The sequence below is a fragment of the Pocillopora verrucosa genome, chromosome 1, assembly GCF_036669915.1.
Source record: "Pocillopora verrucosa isolate sample1 chromosome 1, ASM3666991v2, whole genome shotgun sequence".
Classification (NCBI taxonomy): Eukaryota; Metazoa; Cnidaria; class Anthozoa; order Scleractinia; family Pocilloporidae; genus Pocillopora; species Pocillopora verrucosa.
Genome location: NC_089312.1, coordinates 31,259,937 through 31,284,659, shown reverse-complemented (window position 1 = coordinate 31,284,659; position 24,723 = coordinate 31,259,937). Strand labels below are relative to the sequence as shown.

The following is a 24,723-nucleotide window of genomic DNA, read 5'->3' as shown; positions in this document are numbered from 1 at the left end:
CAAAAGATATCGCTTTGGCTACGCTACGTTGTGGATACTTTCACCGCCGTATGACACGACGAAATCGACACATTTTATCACCTTCTTAAAGGACAAAAACACTGACATACAGTTTACCGGAGAAGTCGAAGAAGACGGTAAACTCCCTTTCCTAGATAGCGAAGTGTTAAGCCGGGACGACAACTCATTACGGACGAAAATTTACAGGAAACTGACACATACCGACAGATTACTAGACGAGCCATTCTATAACCCAATATCACACAAACCCCCAACTATCAGGACTCTGCATACTAGTTGCGATGGGCGAAACGTCAGTCACCACTACCGACAACAGTTCTTCTTGGGATTACTCTCAACCGGACGATGAGACTACACTATCACAAGCAGTAAGATACTCGTAAACTTTTTAGCCGCACGTTATCAAAACTAATTGAAGGGTAAGGAACACAGTAGCCTCCATTTCGCCTGAGAGTATGCTCGTATATTTGTCCTTGGATATTAATTGTTCCCCGAAGCTCACAGTATCCTCGATCATTACTCTCGGAAAACTGTTCGCATCTCGGAACAGATAATGACTGCGGACAAATACCCATGCATATGTTCGCGCTAAATAAAGGCTATTGTTTATTTAGTGCACCAAAGCGGTGCATTTCTTAATGGATTGTTATACGATTTTGGAAGCTTTAAGAAAAAAAAATTTTTCAAGATTTTTGCTAAAAAAAAATCGCACAATCACAATCAGGTAGATACATAAAGAGTGAAATAACGGTACGATACTTCGCTTAATTGCAGAACGATAAAACAGTTTTAAGAAGGAAAAATTTCCTGCAATAGAGCATGATATTGAAAGGGTTTCAAAAGGAAAAGCTTATGAAGCTCAAGTAATAAATATGATTTCAAATGGAATAAACAGTTGTGGCTCACAGGGACAGGAAATAAAAAGAGGCGATAAAGAATAAACTCCGGGGGGAAACGGAGCTTTTGCGCAAATGGTTATACAAAAACCTTTCTCCGTAACTGCTAAAAACAAGTTACAACTAGTAACTCTCTTGATGAAAGGGAACCAGCGACTGGTTTTGCTGTTACTCCTTACATTCCGGGTGTTACGGAACCCATCAAGAGAATTTTGAATAGCCACAACTTTAAAGTTGCTCAAAAATCTTTCAGACTTTGGTGCTTATTTTCGCCAAACCTAAGGATTCTGTCACGAAAGAACAACAAACCGACGTCATTTATTCTATTCCTTGCAAAGACTGTGATAATGAATACATCCGACAGACCAAACGTCAGTTTGGTACACGTTTGAAAGAGCATCAAAAAGCGGTTTTCTTTTACGAAAAGGAAAATTCAGCTTTATCGGAGCACACATGCCAACCGAACATACAATTGGGTGGGATAATTTGTTTGGAGGCTTAGCATAATATATAGATTTAGCCAAGCCTAAAAGCGGAGCTCTTATTAGTTTATTTTCCAGCCCTACGTTACAGTGAATAAAAACTGTAATAAAACTATCTACTGGCAAGTCTTTGCATTATATTTCAACCCAACATTTCCTCAACATATAAACACTATTACAAAGTAATTAGTCAGGGAAATGGAAAACTTGTGGTATATACACCATGTTTGAAATGCCATGACCATAGTAAGCTAACAGGATTGAGGAGGATGTATGTAGGAATAGGCCCTCTTGTCTGTATCAATAATTTGCTAATCACTCCTGTTGGCAATGTTTTGATGAGGTTGGGCTAGCAAGGCAAATGAAATGATGATTTTAGTAGGCAGTGACTCTTTTTCAAATCTGGAAACTATCATCACGAAAGCCATACTTGTTCCCGGTAACTCGTTCTTATTCTGATAAACTAGTTTTGAGAAGGATACAATATTTTATAACAAAAACTCGATGCATAGGTTGTGTAAACTAAAAACCTTTAATTTGATTATACTTTTATAGCCATTACCAGTCCCTTCAAATGGTAAAATGTTAGGAGGTTCAAAGAAAAATAATCTGCCATACATCTGCAAGATTTGATGTAATTATTTTAATTACAAGAATATTAACTGATACTAGGAGATTTAATAATATTAAAAAATAATAAAATTTGGTTGAAAAATTGGAATTCAGCGCAGGCTGGATAAACAAGGTTCTTAGAAAAAGAAATGTGTACTAATGAAAAAGCTAAGCAAACTTTTTTTACAACACCTGCCTGTACCTATATGGCATATAGTAAAGTCTTTTGAAGTAGTCATAATCCCAGTTTCATATGTTGAAAACACATGCACATGCAGATTTCATGTAAACCTATAGTTTAAGCCTGTGATGACTTTGAAATTTTGATGCACACCTCAAAAGGAGAACAAATAAATTTCATGTTTCTATTTATTCAGTTTAGGTTGGTGAGATAAAATTGAGTCAAACATTCAAGATGTACAATGACAGGTTAAAGAAATTTTCACAACTAATTCTTAAGGTTAGCCTACCTGAAGCAATCATCTTGAACTGATGATGCTCAACAGAACTATCCGTGGTAAGAGGGCAGGCTTTCCTTTCTTCATTTAAAGAAATAACTATGTTATCATCTTTCCACAAGCTCAGTGGAAAGTGAGAGTGAATGAGACTGATAGTGTCTTTGTTACTTAAATAAATATCCAGAGCTGGGATAAAAAGTCAGACCCGGTCTGCAAAACTTTCTTACTTTGATTTTTTAACCAATTAAGCTAAAGCTTTACATTCTTGTTTTGTGATTATGTGGATGCCAATTACTGGTAATTTAACTTTTATGCATCAAAATACAAAAAAAAAGTTCTCTTCATCTATGTGCCCTGAACATTACAGGGGAGGAGGCAGGTTAAATTAATAACATGAATTAAAATAAGAGGGCCCCCATTAATTTCAGTCCTAATGAAAGGAGGATCCTTGTCTTTCCAGATTCCCACCCTTTTAAACTCACATATCTTGTGACTAATTCCTTATTTCAATGTTCAGTTTGGGTAGGACCATTGATAAGAAACACCAGAAACACCACAGAAAAATATAAACTTGAGAATAATTGGTTGATCCAATACGAAATTCTTAGGACTAACATTATAAGAATTGTATAGTTGATAGTAAGGAGAATTACAAATTTGAACTGGGAGTTAAAGGGTTAAATTTCATTTGATCAAAAACATGAATGGCAATTGAGGAAATTAGCTAGCACAATTCAAGTTTCCCCTCTTTACGTATTCTGTGATAGTTTTCTATCACATGGTAAAGTTTACAGTTTCCCTCATTTCACTTTCTTCTGTTCACTTGTTTGTTTGCTTTCCTAACAATCTTAGCTATTGTTGCCAACAAATGCGAGGAGCATATACATGAAAATGTGTACAGCTAATAACACTTTAATCCCTGAGAGTGACTAGCATCTAATTTCTCCATTCAATATGACCCCTGAGTCACACATTAAGGTCATGAGATGAAGGAAATGATAATCAACTGAAGAACCTCTTGATTGTTAAACAAATTCTCCTTGCCAGCAATTACTGTTCAACAACATCCTGACCAGTTTGATTTCCCGCTCAAAACGCGGGTGGCTAGCTCACGTGAAGCCCTCGTGCAATGCCTAACCGTGTGCCCGCAATACGCTACACTGCAGCTCGACGTCCGAGTATGCGCACTTTATGGTCATCTGACGGTGTCTCTTGGCACACACTAATGTGGTATCCAAGATACGCACGCAATCGCGCCTGCGCATTACCTTCTCCCTCGCCCTTCCATTACGTGATGGCTAAGATAGTGCCCGTGGTACAGTTGGCCGCGCATGCTAAAAGTAGCACCTTGTACGGTCATACGGTCGTACGGTCGTACAGTCGTACGGTCGTAAAACCATATTTTTTTGGCTTGATGGGTTACTACTATTTTGTATAGTTATAGGGCTACGCTCTGCGAGCTCCGCTATTAACTCCGCCCACGCTCCTTTAAATCGTGACGATGGCTGCTTGCTTCCTAACGCCTATTTACACCTCGTGAGAAAAAAGGCAGCTAATTAGCGATCATAGAAAAGGACCTCTTGTTGCAGCGTTTAGATCACCCCTGATGAAGGCACTAGACAGGCGTGTTACATTCATTAAATCTGTTAACCAGAGTAGCATCAAACCATGTCTGATTGTCCACCTGGTTGCCGTGTGAACTTTAATAAAAATTACCCTGTTATAAGTTCAATTATACAAAGAGTCAGAGGGCTAGATCTTAATTCCTTTTTGGCGAAATCAGTATTTATTTGCTTCCTTGTATCTCTCAACAAAACGAGTTGGATCTTTCTTTCACAGCGTAGTTTGTAAATTCTACAATACGAAAGATCCTATGATTATATGATTGTGACTAAATCCTAAGATTCTAAGTGCTTTTGCTTATCAAATTGTTACAGTGTAGCAAACTGAAAGTGACACAACTGAGGTTAGTTTTAGATAGTAGGACGCATTTCCCTACATTGTGAACTAAAATGTTGCTCGGGCTATGAACATAAGCTTTCTGTATAAGCATGCTTTGGCTCTAGTTCACTTCAAATCTTCCACTTATTTCATCCTCGGTTATGTTAATATATGTCCTCTGAAATTAATGAATCAAAGAGAAGAAGATATTCAGGTTAGATGCACGAGTGAAGCTTGAAATGAAAAAAAAATGGTAATCATATAAAAACAGCAGATAGTAAAGAAAATAGTGACAAGGCGGTAGATGTAAAAGGGATAAAAAAAAACTCGTGAGATACCGCTAATTAGGAAAGCAGTGTGCACCGTTTGAACCACTATAATCTTACCAACCTTTTATCTGAGTAATGCTTCTACTTATGTTGTCTTCCTTTATAGAGCATATTTGGCCATAAATATTTTGATAGCCGTTTGTGCAATGGAGAGTGTTTCAATATTTGTCGCTGCTTCATTGATCTCGTATGACTCTTCTCTACAGAAGTCTACTCATTTGAAAACTTAAAGATTATATTATGTAATCTTATCAAATGGAATCAACATAATGTGGCTAAATATAATTTAGACAAAGTGAAATTGCGAGCTAATGTGGTCAGCGGTCTCCTCCTCAAGCGTGCGCTATTGTGGGGTGACCGCAGGGGCCTTTTGGTTATTTTGTGACTTACGTTACATCTCACGCTGGCATTTTTGAACTGATCTTTCTGGATCTGTCGCGTAAGCGAATCTTTGCGGATTCTGGCTCCCAGCCCGTCCCTCCCCTTCTGTGCAGGTGAATATTTCCACTGAATTCTTTCAGTGTTACGGTGCCAATTGGCGGCTGCATGCAGGGGTGGTTCCCGTTCGCAGGTTTGCCAAGGATACCTCCTTGCTATGCCTGATGCGTTCAGGCTCCCGTCCAACTTTTAAAGCATCAGTTCCCAAACTCATCTATTGGTGATGAGTTTATTTACTTAAATGATAAAAATAGGAAAGAATGGAAGGAAGTGCCTAAATTCAATTTCACTCACCTTTACTTCTCGCAAGAAGTATTCCAGCTGATCTACGATGTCAGCAAACGAAGGTCTCATCAAAGGATTCTCGTTCCAACAAGATCTCATCAGCGTATATCTACAAATACGTTGCATCATTCATTAATTTTTTGCACCTATTTATTCATTCAACTCAAACAATCTTAACACAGCCAAACTGCAGAGCATCGAACAGCAACATGTAAACTAGATGGAGTTCCAAATCTAAAAAGACACAAACCCTTTATTAATTCCTCTCCCGGGTGAAATGGTTTTAATTACTTGAATAATGTCGAAATTGTTAACTGATAGAATAAATGTAAACACATAAATACACATGCTTGAAAATGATCGAGAAGCTTACAGTTCTTCCGAGCATTGATGAGGACGTGACATCCGGTAGCCAGTAGAAAGCCGACTTACCAAGGCAAGTGGTGTTGGAATGTCAGGGTATGGTGAGTCACCTGTGAAGCAAAATAACTAATAAGAGACTTTGCCTAACAACAGTAACTTGAGCTTAATTGATTATGTGGTTTTAAGCTGTCTCTCCCTCTGACACATCTGTTGACATATAGCCAGTGAGCTTAAAATTGTAAATGAAACTTGATAATATTATTGTCGTTCCTAGAATATTTCAACTTATTAAAATAATGTTTTTGATCCAGCGTGATTGACTTATGGAATGACATACTATTTAAATAATGTCCAAAAAATTGCCTAATTTTCCCCCCTCTCCCAGGCTATAAAACAAAGTATTTTGGAATTCTGGAACCAATGTGAATTTGTACGCATCCCCGACTCTTTTCCCGTCGTCAGCATTCACTTTTATAATGACATTTCTACTTCATCAAATATTTAATGACCTACCATAAGTTGCCATTTCCCAAAGTAATATGCCAAACGACCACCTTCAAATGGGCGAAAAAAGGAAAAAAAAAACACGCCAAAAAGCAACGATTGATGACTTATTTTCAGTTAAATATATACTTGCTGACGCTTGATTGACATGGGAACGAATTTGTCTGAAATTAATATTCTGATTACAAGTTGAAGAGATTCGCGTGGCATTATGGAAGTTTCGGATTATTTAAGCGTTTCGCGGGAAAATTAAGTCATTCAAGGTTGGTCAGTCTTGACCACTTTCTTTTATTTATTTGTTGTAATTTTGGTAAATGAAATCCCTGTACAACATCGTTACAATCATTAATTAGTAGTGAAACCAGGTTAGTTTGTCCTTTCCTGGGGGTATTGTGCTGCTGCATTAGATGAGGAATACGTTTTCACGCATTTTTGGCCACATCTCAAAAGTGGCTATTTAGTGGTTTTCATTTTCTAGAACCTTTAGTTTCAGGGTGCACATGTTAAGAAAATAGAGAAAGAGGTTTTTCGTCTTATCACGAGCATGAGACAAAGGAAAAATTCCCCATGGGTCGTCCCCCAGTTCTGAGGTTCGAATCCTCATGGGGATCAGAGCTTTTTACCGAGCTTAAAACTTACCACCCTTCCCATTCTATTTGAAAATTTACAGCTGAGTGTCTGAGAGTCATTAATTATCATGCTTTGGCACTGAACACTACATATTTTTGACGATGGCTTTTCAGACAATGCGATCAAGCCTGGCTTGGAACAATCCTAAAACGGTTTCGTTCCAAGATGCTCTACGTTTGCATCGGGGATATAACAACTTTGTATACTACTTTTCGTGTCACTTACACATCGCTCTTGGATGTATAAACTCGATCTCGCAGAGATTCTAAGGACGACCATCTCCATGGAACTTTACCCTGTGAAAATGGGAGGTGTGCATGATCTTGTAACATTAGCTTGTATAAACTGGATTAAACAAGCCAACAAGTCACTACGCCAATCTGAGGATTTTCCATCCGTTTGGCTGAATGTTAGTTATACCATAGATCATAAATAAGGTAATCGAAATCAATTGTGGCAGGATATATATGGTGCCATTTGTCTGTCGGGTTTAGAGGGAAAGAATTTAATACAGTCGGTATTAGTAAAAGTAGTTAGAAAAGTAACAATTAGTGGCGCAGTACTTACGCATGAGGTCTTGATGTATAATCCATCCTCTGTGATTTCCCTTGCTAATCCAAAGTCTCCGACTTTTGCCACCATGTTTGGATCGATAAAAACATTTCTCGCGGCAAGGTCGCGGTGAATGCACTGAAAAAAAAGTTACCATATCGATTCTCTATCGTGCAAATATTCTCGGATAGTAAATAACTGAGTTAAATTTTCATCAAGAGCTTCGCTAGGAAAAGATCCGGCTAACCTTCTGCTCTTCTAAATGTTTCATTCCCAAGGCCACATGTAGAGCAATTTTAAGCAGCTGTCGGTCATTCAGCTTACAGTGCACATTCGCATATTCGTTACCTCCGTCACCCTTGCACCTCAAAAAGCTTTCAAGGCTACCACCATGGACCAATTCGGTGACGACAAGAATTGTCTCTGAGGAAAGAAAAGTTGGCTATCAGGAACAAATTTACTGCTACAAATTGATGGGAACTCGACGACGGGAGAAAGTAGCCTAAAACCAACCATAAGCATGCACGTTAGGGAGTACCGCGGGTTGGCGGCATCATTTTTTCAAAAGTTACCATATACCTTTGGTAGATTAGATATAGAAAAAAGAATGAGTTTGCAATTTTAAGTACCGCTCTCGCTGAGAGCGGTCCTCTCGCCTTCCCGTCGGAAAAAAAGTTTTCCTTCACTACTTGCCCATAATAAAGGGTTTAGGACACATATTTCAAAAGTAGTTTATTTGTTTTCCTATTCCCTTTTTGCATGGTCGCAAGCTAAAATTGATTTTGGTCATACCACCCGTGTGGACAGCGATCGAAAGTGTAAATTTCACAGATTTTCTTCAGCGCGAAGCGACTGCATTAATACAGCTCACGGAATTCGCTCTCGCTACAAATTGTATGATGTATTCAGTCAGTGTACAGACAAAAGATGGAAACTTCACCTGAAATATTTTCCATTACAGCGTTACCTGAGGAGACCTCTTCGACCTTAATTAATATTTGCATATCAAAAATTTACCGATTTATATGAGAGAATTCTCAAAATTCAGGCGCAAATCGGGGCAAAAAAGCATATCAGTGCATAGCATATACTCCAATGAAGTCGCAGATTGCTTCAAACCCGCAGGTATCTGTCTAACTTTCATTCACTAACATCTTGAAAACACCACAAATCCATGTGTTTGCTGAATTGTGCTCGTCTCAAAGCTCATTTGCATAATTCTATGCATAGTTCCTTGGAGATGTTCGTCTTCAGAATCTCTGCGAGATCGAGTTTTCTTGCAACCTGATTACCCTGCCCGGTAAACTTCATTACATGAATAAACACATATTTTTTGCGTAGATTAGTAAGAATGTTATTTGGATAGTCGAAATAAGTCTCACCTCCTTGAATCCATGTTCCAATTAGGTTGACAATGTTGGGATGTCGTCCAGCCTGTTTCAACGTTCTTATCTCATTCAGCAACGCGGCTTTCGCAAGTGTGCATGCATTACCTGAAGAAAAAAAAATAAACAAAGGTGATAATTATTCATTAGTTAGTTACGTTGTGTTCTACCTAGAATGCAAAGAAAACGAAGAATACTGAGAATACTCTGCCAGTCTAAACACCTTGCTACAGATATTACGTTTAAGAATTCAGATTGCAATTGGGCAACATACAATAGTCCCAAAAATACGTATAATCGAATTTTATTTGCTGATCCGCCCACACTGTCGAGAAAACAATAACTGAGTAAAGATTTAAGCCAATAGAATAGGATCCTTATGCATACCTTTCAACTTCTTTACTGCAACATCAGTAATGCTACCGTTCCTTCCACCATAGCGGCCTTTGTAAACGATTCCATATTCTCCTTCACCTAGTACCTCATCGAGTACTTCGAGAGTACCTCGGTCTTTTTCGCTCTCCTCTATCTCAGTGAAGAGAGATGTTTGTATTTCGTCGCTATCTTTGTCACTCTCCATCCCACTGTCTTGATACGAAATAATGTTGACATCACAATGACCACAGCCATCTTCGACACATTGGTGACCATTTCGTGAGTTAAACAACTCTTCTGCATAGCCTTTTTGATCAGAGATGGAATTTAGGAAATGTTTATCTCCGACATCTAGTGGAGTCGGAGTCCTTCTTTCCTCAGACGATACTCTCGGTATTGAGTCAACTCTCCAGTCGTCATGCGTATGCTTTTTATTGTTTAGTTGCACATTGTCATTGTTATTTTTAACAACTAACAACGGAGTGATAGCATTTACCTCTAAAAGCTCAATTTCTTCCGTATCAGCATTCATATTTTTCAGTATCACCTCAGCCAAATCTTTGTTGTCTATGCAGGCCACATAGATCTCTTCCGCAACTTCATTGCCCTGATATCGATACAGACAGAAGTGCAACATGTTCAACTGAGAGCAGTTTTAAGGAGTTAGACATCGTTACAAATGCCCTGGCGATCGAAATGCCCAACTGTTCAAAACAAAAAGGATAGCTTATTCTCCGCTTTAAGTATTCTTGCGAATTTTATTTAACAGCGATTATAGTTAGAAAACAGTTTTGTGGGCGTTTGATCAAGTTAACTTTTAGTTGCTATTAAGTTCGATTGCACTCAACAAGTGTTACCTCATGATTTCTTCTTGCACGTCGATACAAAAACGTCATAATGCATCCGCTCATGAATGCAAGTATTGCGCCACCACACACACCAAGTACAGTAACCAGGGGAACAGAACGTTGTTGTTCCTTTATTGGCGGGGCTGTAGTTGAAGAAGCATGTTGAAATAAGAAGAACAATGAAAAGACAGTGAGATTGAACACTGTATGGAAATATTAAGTGCATTATATGGCGCTGCTGGTCGTTTCGTCTCATAGCGTGAAAAACTGAAACCTGATTATCTGCCTGCTAGGATTTGCATAAAGCGAGGAAATATTAAATTTCAACTTTCATTTGATTGCTCAGTCGGCAAAAATGATGTTTTTCTTCAATTTAGATAGAGTAAAATCCATACTGAGTTCTGCTACATGATTGACCCTCAAGGAAAATGAATGCAAAGCGTAGTATCAACATACAACCTCATCTAACTTTTTATGAACAGGAACGTGAGATTTGGAAGCTATTTCCTCAGCGCTGCTCTTTGTGATACATATGTCCAGTATTCAAGTGAACTGTTCTAAAAAACTTTCTGTTAGTGTCTTTTGAAAGCATTTCTTTCAAGTAATTCATCGCCCTCTCGGAAGAAATGGTCGTTTCATGACAAAATTTAATGCCAAGATAAGAAACATTGATGTCTCACCTAAATCCTTTGTGGACAAGAATGCCGTCTTTGATGCTATTTCTCCCGCGCTGTTATTTGCAAAGCAGTAATATTTTCCATTATCTTCCCTCTTTACACCCTTTATTACCAGCTGGCTATGGATTTGCTCGTCGTCGAGGAAAATCTCAGCTACTCTATTCCGGTTGTAATATTGTACAGCAAGTGCGCCATCGTTCTTTATCCATGTGATAGACGGCATGGGATAACCTTTGGCGGCGCAGTCAAAGGTTGCGTTGAAACCAGCGTCAACAGTTTGGTTCTTAGGATCCTCAACAATCTCTGGTGCCAGGGAAGTACACCGGCAATTTCAGATGACGATGGATATTTTTTTTGAAGAAAGAAAGCAAAATTTGAGAGGCCGCCAGTGAGTAAGGAGCAAGTAAAGCAGGGAAGCTGGGTAATTAAGGAAACACTAAAGGGATAAAGAGAGCTTCGTCACGATAAAGACATCTTGAAATAGTAAGTCCACGCCTTATAGAAGTTCTATCATGTCCTATCGATTTTGCTCATGCTTCTGTCTTTTTTCTATCCATGTTACTTATCCACTAGAGCACCCTGACTTCTCTTAGATATGGTAGTTAGTCCATGGAAGATAAATACCAATACGCAGCAAATTTTTAGTACGCACAATTCAGTGCACAAACCACTTGTCATAGAGAAACATAGAGCATTTGTCTCACCTAGATCCTTTGTGGACAAGAATGCCGGCTTTGATGCTTTTTCTCCCGCGCTGTTATTTGCAAAGCAGTAGTATTTTCCATTATCTTCCCTCTTTATACCCTTTATTACCAGCTGGCTGTGAATTTGCTCGTCGTCGAGGAAAATCTCAGCTACTCTATTCCGGTTGTAAGATTGTACAGCAAGTGCGTCATCGTTCTTTATCCATGTGATAGACGGCATGGGATGACCTTTAGCGGCGCAGTCAAAGGTTGCGTTGAAACCAGCGTCAACAGTTTGGTTCTTAGGATCCTCAACAATCTCTGGTGCCAGGGAAGCTTACATCGGCAATTTCAGATGACGATGGATATTTTTTTTGAAGAAAGAAAGCAAAATTTGAGAAGCCGTCAGTGAGTAAAGATCAAGTAAAGCGGGGAAGGTAGGTAATTAAGGAAACGCTAAAGCGATAAAGCGAGCTTCGTCACGGTAATGATATCTTGAAATAGTAAGCCCAGGCCTTATAGAAGTTCTATCATGTCCAATCAATTTTGCTCATGCTTCTGTCTTTTTTCTATCCATGTTACTCATCCACTAGAGCACCCTGACTTCTCTTGGATATGGTAGTTAGTCCATGGAAGATAAATACCAATACGCGGCAAATTTTTAGTACGCACAATTCAGTGCACAAACCACTTGTCACCACGTTTACCACTTTACCTTAGTATTATTTTTAACATGTAATATTTTCAAGAAAGCTGATTTAGATGGCGGGGTTGTGAGAAAGTGAAAAAAAAAATCCCAGAAAGGTAGGTACCATTTGGTAAAACGTTGCATTATTGTCAGTTAAATTGCTATTGTAAAGACGATATGCGATTTGTTTCGTAAGGTGAGAGCGAATTAGAGTAATAAACAGATGAAAGCAGGAAATGAGATAACTCGTGGTTTCCGCGAGCAATAAATGACAACATCAATAGGGATAGTGGAATAGAAATTCCAGAAGCGTGGATGCCCACGATCAAAAAACACAACAACAGGAGAGCCGTGCGACAGCGGACCGCCGAGGAAGCAAATCACTAAGTGAACAGCAAGGATCGAAATGCACCAATCAGAGCTTTTGAATAACAATTAATCACAGCAGAGCATCATACTTTATAAGATCACGCATGATCATTCTACCTCATCGCCTGAAGAATATTAGCAGTATGCAGTCGAAACGTCGAGATCTACATCACACGTGACTACATCGCGAGACAAACGAAAAACTAAGCTTTTATAGTTTTAATGCTGTTTCGAAAATAAAAAATTTTTCCTCTTCTAGTTATCACTGATTTGCCAAACTTTAATTGTAGCCAGGCAGTATGATTAAAGACTGGCAGATTAGAATGAGCTTTATGCTGGCATCGCATTTGCCAATTTACTTTATTATGAAATTTCTACGCAAATGTGTGCTCACAAACAATACCCTATTATACGATTTAACTCATGTCACCAATTACTTTATTGCTTCTCGAGGTGATTACTTTATATGTTTTGCCTACCTTGAAGCTCAATTTCGACAACTTTTTGCCTGCAGTATCCCTCATAATCATTCTGAGCCTCACAAGTGTAGTTTCCAAACTGTTCCATAGTCAACCTCTTGAGTATTAATGTGCAGCGTAGCTTTTTGACTTTTGATGTACCCTGCAGGCATTTGGCTCCAACTGATCTACCCTGAGGATCATACCACTGAATATACTTGGTCCATCTCCTTGGATAAAGCCGGTCTACATACCTTGGCCACGCTATGCAAGTCAAGTTAATATCTGCACCTACTGTTAATGTGCGGTTTGGCGGACTTGAGAAGATATCCATTTCAGGTATCACTAGACGGAAAAGTTTAAGAAAATTAAAAGCGTGGTCCTCGAGGTAACCTAAATCAATCATAGCGATGACTCAATCAGTAACTTCATTACAAAGACTTGATTTGTGGATCAAGTATGTATCTTTAGATTTGTAAACAAATATGAAGTTGCCACTAACCACTTTTACTATTGCATCTGTTGCTCTTTTCCTCGGATGAAAGGCTGCTTATAGTACTGGTAACAAGTAACAGCATGAAGAAGTTGCCAGCGTTTCCAAGCCAATGTGTGTTTAGCATTCTGTTCATTGGATGTTCGTCCACTTCCTCGTACAAAAGTTACATAAATGTAAAATCGTTTGTTTGCTATGGCACAAGGCAAAACGTCTTTTTTAAAACCAAAGCGGCCAGTAGATGGAAGCCTTTCTTTTCATCAACAGATTAATTGTCAAGTTATTACCAAACTTCCATTGGGGAAATGAGCCGAAGTGCAAAATGATAGTCGAAGGAGAGAGTTAAACCTGCTTTTGAGGATGTGGCTTTATCATTATTACTATTATCAGACTTGTTATCATTATTTTCATTATCATCATCATAATGATAGCTATCATCATCATTATTTTTAAAAATTGAACTGTAACCAGGATATGACATAGTGAAAAAGGTAAGAAACGTTTTCTGGTTAAAAAGGTTTTAAAATATGAGCTTTCGGCTATTATACTATAGCCTTTAACGAATGTAAAAAATATGAGCGCGTGAATGGAAATATATACAGGGGAGAGTGTGAAAAAATTAAAAACTAAAAAGGAGTCTGTGCGGCCTCGACCCTTCTATTCCGTGCAGCCAACCTTCCGAGCACCATTGAAGGTAAGAGACGCGAGACTAGCCACGTTACCGAAGCCTTAAAAGCTAATGGCTACCCATCAATAGTTATTTCCAACATTTTAAAAAAGAAGTCAGTTCCGACAACTCCTCCACCAGAAGAGTTAGTGTCCATGTTCTTCAAATGGGCCGATCCATCAGACACATCTCTGGGTTTCGCTTGTCTCCCCTACATCAGCAGCCTGACTGAGCCCCTTACCAGATTACTTCGTAAAAATGACATTCGTGTGGTTAGCAAACCAGCTAAAACCCTGCAACAAGAATTTCCGTCACCTAAGTTCAGGCAGCCCTTAGATCTACAATGCAATGTTGTCTACAAAATTCCGTGCTCTGACTGCTGTTGGAGTTATGTAGGAGAAACTGGCAGATGCTTTAAAACCCGAAGAAAGGAAAATCAACGAAATCTTAAAAACTATACGAGTGGCTCGAACATTGCCAACCATGCGTGGGAAAACAATCACGCGATTGACTTTGAGGGTGCTACCGTGATAGACAAAGGCAATTACCGCGTTCGAAAAACACTAGAATCTTGGCATACCGCAAAAACTGTCGGCGCAGACAATAACTCTAAACCGTTACCAAGACAATATTCTATCTTATTGTAATTTGATTTTGTTCTATTGTCCATTTTTTAGCTTTTCACACTTCTATTGTATTTTTTAGTTTTTAATTTTTTCACACCCTCCCCTGTATATATTTCCATTCACGCGCTCATATTTTTTACATTCGTTAAAGGCTATAGTATAATAGCCGAAAACTCATATTTTAAAACCTTTTTAACCAGAGAACGTTTCTTACCTTTTTCACTATCATTATTTTTTATTATTATTATTATAATTATTATTATTGTATGCGTTTTGGCATATGAGTCAATTGTAATGAGGCCGTGATAGCAGTGGCTATTTCTATTAACCAAGCGAAAATGATCTCATTATTTTCTCTTACTGGTCCAAAAAAACTTAAAAAGAATAGAAGCATAAGACCTCATTTCAGAAAATCTATGCTTCGTGACCAAGAAAATGCAATGAACAAAAATTACAACCAGATGCCTTATAACTTGTCTCGTGCAAAATGTCATATCTTTCTACCTACGCAAACGATGCTCACGAAACCTGACCAAAATGTAAATTGAAGGTCTGAATAAAGCCTACTGAAAACAGCAGATAGGAGTTCGACATGGAAAAACTGAAGGGAAAAACGTTCAAGAAATAAGAAAATCTCATTCACTTACCTTGTTATATTTTTATAATTGTTGTTGAGTTTTTAAATTTTATATTTTTGACACATGTCATTTCCCACGGGATAATTTAAGTGAGTCTTGCAAAAGCTTAAAATGTTCTTCATTTGAAGAAATGTCAAGTTTCCCACTGGTCACTCAAATTGCTGAATCTCGATGAGTTTTGGCACTTAGAGACAGCTTTGGTGAGCTCTCGCGAGAACAAAGTATTTTAAAACATAAAAATAAATAAATAGTAAAAGTCGTGATAAGAAAAAGGTAGTTCAACCCACCTCAAGTCTTTTGCTTGCCACAGCAGACAAGACAAAATGTGAATATATTCAACTTTCTAACGTTGGAATAAACATAAAGGAAACAGGTGTTTTTACCAACATATGTCACAATTTAGATCTTTTTCGATCCAATAGTATACCTTGCAGCTATATTTCAACCTGTTTGACACTGCATGAGGTCACACTTAGAGACCATTTAAGCTTCCATTGATGTCCATTAAACATGGAAGAGTGGTAAAATGGTTCTCAAGGTTTGGCAGCCACTGTAATAGACATATCTCCATAATTGCTACCCAAGTTAAAAATTTATGACCGACAGAAAAAACATATAAATGAAAAAACTTATCGTGCGTCATAAGTCATTTAAACTAGCCAGACTTATGAATAATTTTGAGACACCGAATGCAACTTTTTATCTCCATAAGTTCAAAAATTTTTAGATGAAAAAATAATCATGATCAAATAAAAATATAAAATGGTGCTTTTTGCAGATTTTACAGAGGAGCCAAGCTGTTTTGGCGGGAACTTTGCACGTCGATCATTATCACCCAGCAGTTAGTTTTCAACATTCGGGGTTTCCACTTGGCTGATATGCACTTAAAGCAGATAAAATGATAAAGGGTTATGAGGGTTATTTTCCCAACCAAGCTTTTTTTCCGTCGGTTTTAATGCCTTACAGAGAAAAAAAAAACTTCAATACTCATTTATTGGACGAGTTGACGAGAACGAACACGGATTTCAAAATGGCGGCTTTTTAACGCTTGCCTCATATTTAATCAAGGAATCGATCTCAATAAGCATGGAGTTCAAAGAAACTCTCCATAAAACTGGTGACAAATTTTCTGTCTTGATAAAGAAGATAATTGAAAATAAACTCCTGGTCTTTTGGATTGGGATTGGCTGCTTCAATGCTAAAAACGCTATAACTGAATTAACATCTTCACGCCGAAAGCGATTGTAATGTTGACATCGTGAAATGAAAGCGATCTTTGCACTAATGAACTCTACTTAAGCAGTAGTGAAAATAAGGCCTAAACATTTTTACTGGATTTGAACCCATGATCTCTGCGATACCGATGCAATGCTCTACCAACTGAGCTAACAAGCAAACTGGGAGCTTGTCGTTAATTTGGTTCCGAACAAACCCATGAAGTGATGAATAAATGACTGTTATTACCCAGCTGAGAGGTCCGTATTGGGAAAAACTGTGCCTAAAGTCTTGTGGCACTCAAGAAAGAGGGCACGTTTTTTCGCAATACGGACCGACCTAGACTGGTGAATAGCTCTAAACTGAACAATTTTGAGTAAGCAAATGGTGGTAGAAAGAGGGGTAATAGAAACTAAAGAGAGAAGCTTAACTGAAAAATTTTTATTTATGTAGCAGATAAAGGTAATTCAGAAGGCTTCCAAAAAAACTTTGAAACATTTCCTTTTTAACAAGCATCTGTCACAATCTGACACATGTCAATTAGAGAGCGCGTAAAAATGGCAACACGTAAGTAATACTAATCAAGAAGAAACTAGCGTTAGTGAAGTAGAAGCTCATTTACATAATGGATCGAGAGAGACATGAAATATTCAAAGGAATATTACTACTATTTAGCGGAGAGACTTCAACTTATTCAAAAGAAAATGATCGCAGTAGGTTAATACGATATAACGCTCTCAATATTTGTCACTCTGTCCGACAAGGTAAACTAATCTCCGTTTTGTTCCATCAGCGCCTAACATATAAGAGAATAAATTATTGACTGAGCCATCGGCTGAATCAGTACACAACGTTATGTGGATTAAATACCTGTATGCGAATAAGCGATAACAATGTAATGTAGCCGATAAAAATTCATGGTAGACAACAGGAAGATATGTAATTCAAATTAAGTCTAAGCTGAGTATTAAAGGCTAGGAAATTTGTTGAAAAATTTCGTTTGGTGCATACCACATTCGACAGTTTGAATGTTTTTGGCATTTCGCATTGCTGGATAGAACTGGCTGTGAATTGCTCCTGGCATGCCGCTAGGCTTAGAGACAAAGACCGACACAGTCATATGAATAATATGTGAATGATATGAAAAATTACTCCTCTCTTTAAAGCAGAGATTTAATAACGATAGGGAAATCATGAACGAAAGGATGTGTGTTTTAAGTTAGTTTGGCAAGTTAGTAAGGGCTACGATTTTCATTCATTATGGCACTTAGATAACTTTTCGATATTCCGGTAGCTACAATGAAGCAACCTTCATTCTGACCCTCAGCTTTGACTTCATCGTGCAGAATGAAGGCCTCAGCAGGAGCATGGCTTTCAAACGACGCACGAGATAAATAATAGAAAACAGATCCATTCCCAGCCACTATTCAGACCAAAAGTGTACTTTCAATATTCTTAAATATCAATCTGCTAATTGCTTAATAGAAAAATCTTCTCTTTCAAGTCGAGGACGAGAGAATTTTTCAGTCACTGAAATCAGTGACGTTAATAGTGGGCGCGTGGAGCGGTACAACAAGAAAAAAATGCTCGCAGTTATTTCAATGACACACACAACAGGTTGTGTCAAAATGGTTTACATCAGCGTTTTCACTAGTCCATAATGACCTCAAGTTATCTATAGTTAGGCCGCAGCCCGATTTTTGCTGCAGTTTGCTTTTCTTATTGTAATGAGTCAAACATCTGCTTAGCAGGAAACGGTGCTGATGGCACTCCAGTCAGTTCCTGGCCCAAAAAGCATTATGATAGCGTCTATAACAGCCTCTCTTTAGGCACGGCGAACAAGAAGATCGAAACAATTCATCAGAAAATGAAGAAACAGCTTCCATACGTTCAAAATGACATCAGCATCATCAAAGAAAGAAACAACGCTTTATCGCGAGGTATAGTTACACAATCGATTATCATTTTTTTCCTTTCCATTTGTTTAGAAATGCTGCTTCGATAATAATGGATAGCCTATGGATTTTAACCTTTTTTGCTCATGACTTACCGTTTATATTTCCAATGAATTCGCAGAAACTCTCCTCCGAGAAATGCAAAAGAAACGTCCAGAAATCCAAAACGAAATTGCTGCTATCAAAGGAACAAGACACTTGCTGAAACTCAAGACAACTCTACTAAAATTATTCTTTTTCATAATTCCAAAAAGTTTTCTTTTGTTTTTCCGTTAATTGCAAGATCAAGATGCTTGTCATGTTACCTGCAAAGGTTTAAGTTGGTTCGCGGACAGGCTCTTGCAGAAATCTGTCAATTTAGATAGGGTTGCTTTCGCTTAAATCTTACGATGAATTTACCTTTTCTTCCAGCAGTTAAGAAGAATTGAGCTAAGCTTCAAAAATCTGGTAAAACAAGCAGCGGTGTTTATACAATCGACCCTGATGGTTCAGGTGCTTTTAAAGTCTTTTGTGACCAAACAACAGCCGGTCCGGTTAGGGGGGGGGGGGGTGCTGGACAGTGTTTCAGAAGAGACTGGAAGGCTCGGTTGCTTTCCACCGTAGTTGGACTGATAACAAGAATGGGTTTGGTAACCTTTGGTTATTTTTGCTGGGACTGGACAGGATACACCGTCTGACAACAATGAAAAACAAGCTCCGTGAGGATCTTATGGCCCTCAAGTGAAACACTGCGTTTGTACTTTCCAACGCACTTTCTACACTAACCTAGTCTGTAGAACGATAAACAGCAAAACGGCAATTCATGGAGAATATTGGATTATGGCCCGAGTGTAACACCATAACGCCACTCTATTAAATCAGATACTAGTAACGTCTACAAAAAGAAAAACTGAAAATGTAAACTGGAGAAAGCCGTGCCAGGAGGCCAGAAAAAACCTATCCTAAAAAACCCTGTGGGAAAAACGGATAGGAAATCTGGGGCGGGCCAGGCACGACTTAGTCCTCCGCCGAGACTACTAATTCAATAATTTATCGTAAGAAAACGAAATCCAAAACTAAAGAGCAATAGATCGAGCAACTTTTAAGCGATCATTAACAGTGTGCTTAATGTATCTGTTCTTTGAAATGGCACATTTCCAGTCGGCGTGCATGTCCAGCAGATCAGGAGAAATACTCCTACACGCAGGATTTGAAGCGGCGCCAGATTTGATACTATGCGTGCCGTAACTAGCAATGTCATCTTAAGGCCATCGCAACTAGTATGCAGAGTCCTGATAGTTGTGGATTTGTGTGATATCGGATTGTAAGATGACTCGTCCAGTAATCTGTCGGTATGTGTCGGTTTCCTGTAAATTGTTGTCCGTAATGATTTGTCGTCACGGCTTACCAGGCAGTTTAGGAAAGGTAGTTTATCATTTTCTGCGACTTCTCTGGTAAACTGTATGTAATTGTTTTGTCCATTAAGGTGGTGGTGGAATGTGTTGATTTCGCCTTGTCGCACGGCGGTAAATGTATCGTCAACGTAGCGTAGTCAAAGCGGTATCGTTTGTCGGCAAGTCGAAAGGGCGCGTTTCCCTTCTGCATCACATGTACAACTACCCTGTAACTGTTTTTAGTCTTCACCGTTGTACTGAAATTAACTTGAAGTACCCTAAGGTTCAGTAAGGCCATCATGTTCTTTGCTAGTAGTGGTAGAATGGTATATGATAGGATAACTGGGGTAAAGTCCCAGATGCACCCATCACCAAAGCTGAAATGAAGATCAAGCCGGATTGCCCAGGAGAATAATTTATGTAAAATGTACGAGACTGTATAAAAAAGGTGACAATAGAATGTATTTGCAGTCTGTTAGTTGATTCTTGCGTAACTCACTGGATGATCGAGCGAAGTATGTCGAATCAAAGTGCGCAGAGGTTATGGAACCACTCAGCCACACCAACTGAGCCGTAGAACCTCCTCTTGTCCACATACATCATATTGAGTCGCGCATGTTGTATCCTTTATTTTTCATAGTTTTTGGAACGTGATTGGTTATCACCAGCCCAATTTAAGCACTAATAGGACAGTGTAAGAGTCATGCTTGTAATTGGACAGTGTTGTTGTTTTTTTTTTTTTGTTTGTTTGTTTTTTTTTCTTTATGAAAACGTATAAACCATGTCTAGTTTCTTTCTCAAAATTTGTCAAATTAGGACCCCGTGTCGTCCAATTTCGTCTGTTATTATACTGGTGATTGACAATCGGGCAACCGCTTTGCGGTCGTCCGATTTTGTTTTTCGCTCGTATAATTACAGACCGAATTGGACTGCGCTCGGTTCTATTACTATTATAAATTTATCTCTGACATCTTTTGCTTCACGAATTTAAAGTTTTTAGGCATAGGAGAACGTACTGCCCTTGCAACATTTTATAGGTGAACGCAGTAACTGAGAAAAATGACTGAGCCGGTGAAAGAATTGCTCCACAACGAAATAGCCATTTGCGTATTTTTGAAAAGACGACGAAGATATGAACACGAATTTTGATTGACTACCGTTAGGCATACTAAATCTCTTGCCTATATGTTATCTTTCGATCGAAATCTAAGTAGACTTTCAAATTTAAGTATCTAGCAAATCAAACATCAAAAGAAAAAAGTTTGATGATAAAAGAAATCCGACTGGTTCTCACGAAATCGTAACTAGCTTGTTTTGGTTTTGTTGTTGCTGTTTTTTTGTTAATTTCATAAGCTGACAAGTTTTTGGGATTGTTGCTTCCTGCACTAACTATGACGTGCAATTCAAAAAATGATAGGGGAATTACAAGAACTGAAAAAAAATTCGAAATTTTACCTAACAGTTCAGAGGTTTCTGTTTCAAGATATTCTCAGTTTATAGCCTAAAAAGGCAACTTCAGTTAATTTGCTCCAAACAAATCCGCATTATGTAGACACGGTTCAGTCAAATTGTTTGCATTTGTAGAGGATATTTCCTTGTGATTTCGTGAAAATGGCTTAATCACGAGAAACTGACGTACGAATATCAGGTCAGAAATAGTAATTATTTATCTTGTATACGTTATGGTCGCATCTCAACCTTAATTACTTTTCCTCTACAAAAAAATACCGAACTGTACTTTAAGTAAGCACCTAGATTGAAATATGCATCCTTCGATATTTGAAAGTTGATTTTTATCCCGTACTTTTGAGGTAAATGGGTCCCAGAGTCATCAAAGCTTCATATATATGATCGCTGTTTTTTACGATTCCTGACTTATTTCCTTGAAATTTAGAGATTCTCAAGTATTGAAAGTTTCAAGGATTTATTATTGCAAGTTCAGCGCTTAACTAGTTTTCGTCCGGTTTCCTTCGTCTCTGCTCTGCTTTTTGTTGCGAAGCAGTCGTGTCAGTTCCTGTTGATGTCCAGTACAGGCACGTTCAGTCGTCCTGTTGGTACGCAAAAGAGAACTTTATGTTACGCAACAAAGAATAGAGACGAAGTGAGGACAACTTGGTAACGAATATCTCTTCTCGTCCCTTAGACAAGACTGAAATAATTTTTCCAAGTACCTGACGACAATACTACAACCACTGACCGACAAGTCCAGACGTAAACTGTAATCCACAGACGACTTAATTAACGCCAACAAGACTGTACAGATACCTGATGACTACAAACCAGTATCATTTGATGTGAAATCGCTTTTCACAAGTGTTCCACTTCAACTGGCACTAGACTGCAATCCCACGATCTACCGACCCTCTACCGCTCCCGACAGAGGACATTATGGACTTACTGAACCTTTGGCTAACGTCAATTTGTTTTCAGTACAACAGTATACACCACAAACAAGTTACATGGTATAGCTATGGGGTCTCCAGTTTCAGTTGTTGTAGCAGAAAATGTGATGCAGAACATCAAGTAACGCGCCCCTCCGACTTGCTGAAAAAAGATATCGCTTTGGCTACGCTACGTTGAGGTTACTTTCACCGCCGTATGACATGACGAAATCGACACATTCCATCAGCCTCTTAAAGGACAAAACACTGACATACAGTTTACCCGAGAAGTCGAAGAAGATGGTAAACTCCCTTTCCTAGACAGCGAAGTGTTAAGCTGAGACGACAACTCATTACGGACGACAATTTACAGGAAACTGACACATACCGACAGATTACTAGACGAGCCATTCTAGAATCCGATATCACATAAAGTCGCAACTATCAGAACTCTTCATACTAGTTGCGATGGGCGAAACGTCAGTCACCACTACCGACAACAGTACTTCTTAGGATTACTCTCAACCGGACGATGAGACTACACTATCACAAACAGTAAGATACTCGTAAACATTTCAGCCGCACGTTATCAAAACTAATTGAAGGGTAATGAATACACTAGCGTCCATTTCGCCTGAAAGTATGCTCGTATATTTGTCCTTGGATATTATGTGTTCCCCGAAGCTCACGGTATCCTTGAGCTTTACTCTCGGAAAACTGTTCACATCTGGGAACAGATAATGACTGCAATAGAGCATGATATTGACAGTGTTTCAAAAGGAAAAGCTTATAAAGCTCAAGTAATAAATATAATTTCAAATGAAATGAACATTTGTGGCTCAGAGGGACAGGCAATAAACTCCGTGAGGTAGTGGAGCTATTGCTCATAAAAACAAAAATTAACCTGACAACATAAGAGATAAGACTCTTAACGCTTGTGAAGAATTGATATCTTTCGACGTTGTTTCGCTCTTTTCTAAAATCCCAGTGCATCTTTCGGTTAAGGTTGCGGAGGAGAGACTCCCTAGGACAAAGAACTTCTTTTCTTGTGGAGGATATTATTCATCTACTGTCTTTTTGCCTCAAAACCGCGCAACTCGCATATAACGGCACCTACCATCAACAAGTTTCTGGTACAGCTATGGGTTCGCCCGTCTCTGATGTCATTACCAACATAGTAATGGAAGACGTGGAACAAAGGGCCTTGGCCACTTCACCGGTTAAACCCTTTTTCTGGAAACGATATGTCGATTATGTCGATGATGTTATTTCTGCGGTATCTGAAAATGAAGCGGAGCGCCTCCTATCGCACTTTAATTAAGTAGAGTCGTCGATCCGCTTCACCCTTGAGCGTGAACAGGATAGACATTTGCCCTTTCTTGATTTAAATGTGTCCAGAGGGGTTTAGGATAATATGGAGACAAGTGTCTACTGCAAACCTACCCACACCGACAAATACCTCGCTTTCGATTCTCACCACCCTATTTGCCATAAAAAGTCTGTAGCCAAAACTTTACTCAGGAGGGCTAACTGTCTACCATCTTCATTCGATTCGAAGGCTGAGGAGAGGTAATATGTTTCTAATGTCCTAAAGGCAAATGGCTATTCAAAAACCTTTCTCCCCAACTGCCAAAAACAAGTTACAACTAGTAACTCTCTTGATGAAAGGGAACCAGCGACTGGTTTTGCTGTTATTCCTTACATTCAGGGTGTTACGGAACCCATCAAGAGAATTTTGAATAGCCACAACGTTAAAGCGGCTCAAAAGCCTTTTCAGACTTTGGGGCATATTTTCGCCGAATCTAAGGATCCTGTCACGAAAGAACAACGAACCGACGCCATTTATTCTATTCCTTGCAATGACTGTGACAACGAATACATCGGACAGACCAAACGTCAGTTTGGTACACGTTTGAAAGAGCATCGAAAAGCGGTTTTCTTTTGCGAATGGGAAAATCCAGCTTTATCGGAGCACACATGCCTAACCAACCCTACTATTGTGTGGGATAATTCTAAAATTATCACCACTAGTCGGCGTTACCACCAGCGCCTTTGTTTGGAGGCTTGGCATATTAACTCTTCCCGCGCTCCTTTTAATCGTGACGATGGCGGCTTGCTTCCTGACGCCTATTTACACCTCGTCGGAAAAAAGGCAGCTAATTAGGGATCATATAAAAGGACCTCTTGTTGCAGCGTTTAGATCATCCCTGATGAAGGCACTAGACAGGAGTGTCGAAACGTTGGGTCTATGAATTGTAATTTCTTCGGTTACATTCATTAAGTCTGATAACCAGAGTAGCATCAAACCATGTCTGGTTCCCGTGTGAAATTTAATAAAAATTAAACTGTTATGAGTTCAATTATACACAAAGTCAGATGGC

General features: G+C 38.8%; 1 protein-coding gene across 1 annotated transcript; it reads right to left on the bottom strand.

The window, feature by feature from the left end:
• Positions 1–4,170: 4,170 nt before the first annotated feature.
• Positions 4,171–15,729, bottom strand: LOC131768438 (fibroblast growth factor receptor 4). Its single transcript, XM_066164241.1, has 15 exons — positions 15,706–15,729; positions 13,497–13,680; positions 13,016–13,339; positions 11,501–11,815; positions 10,800–11,099; positions 10,129–10,262; positions 9,284–9,878; positions 8,894–9,004; positions 7,759–7,934; positions 7,527–7,649; positions 7,185–7,255; positions 6,339–6,379; positions 5,836–5,935; positions 5,472–5,571; positions 4,171–4,588 (listed from the first exon to the last, which is right to left on the bottom strand). The coding sequence occupies exons 2-15, from the start codon at positions 13,621–13,623 to the stop codon at positions 4,532–4,534; spliced, it is 2,574 nt and encodes an 857-aa protein (XP_066020338.1). The 5' UTR covers positions 13,624–13,680; positions 15,706–15,729; the 3' UTR covers positions 4,171–4,531.
• Between the last annotated feature and the right edge of the window lie 8,994 nt (positions 15,730–24,723).

Excerpts from the sequence above, each read along its gene's own strand:
- LOC131768438 (XM_066164241.1), bottom strand. The coding sequence starts at position 13,623 with ATGAACAGAATGCTAAACACACATTGGCTTGGAAACGCTGGCAACTTC. Across the intron at positions 13,340-13,496 it reads CAGATGCAATAGTAAAAGTG|TGATACCTGAAATGGATATC; the intron begins GTTAGTGGCAAC and ends TTTTCCGTCTAG. Across the intron at positions 9,879-10,128 it reads GTGCAAGAAGAAATCATGAG|GGCAATGAAGTTGCGGAAGA; the intron begins GTAACACTTGTT and ends TATCGATATCAG.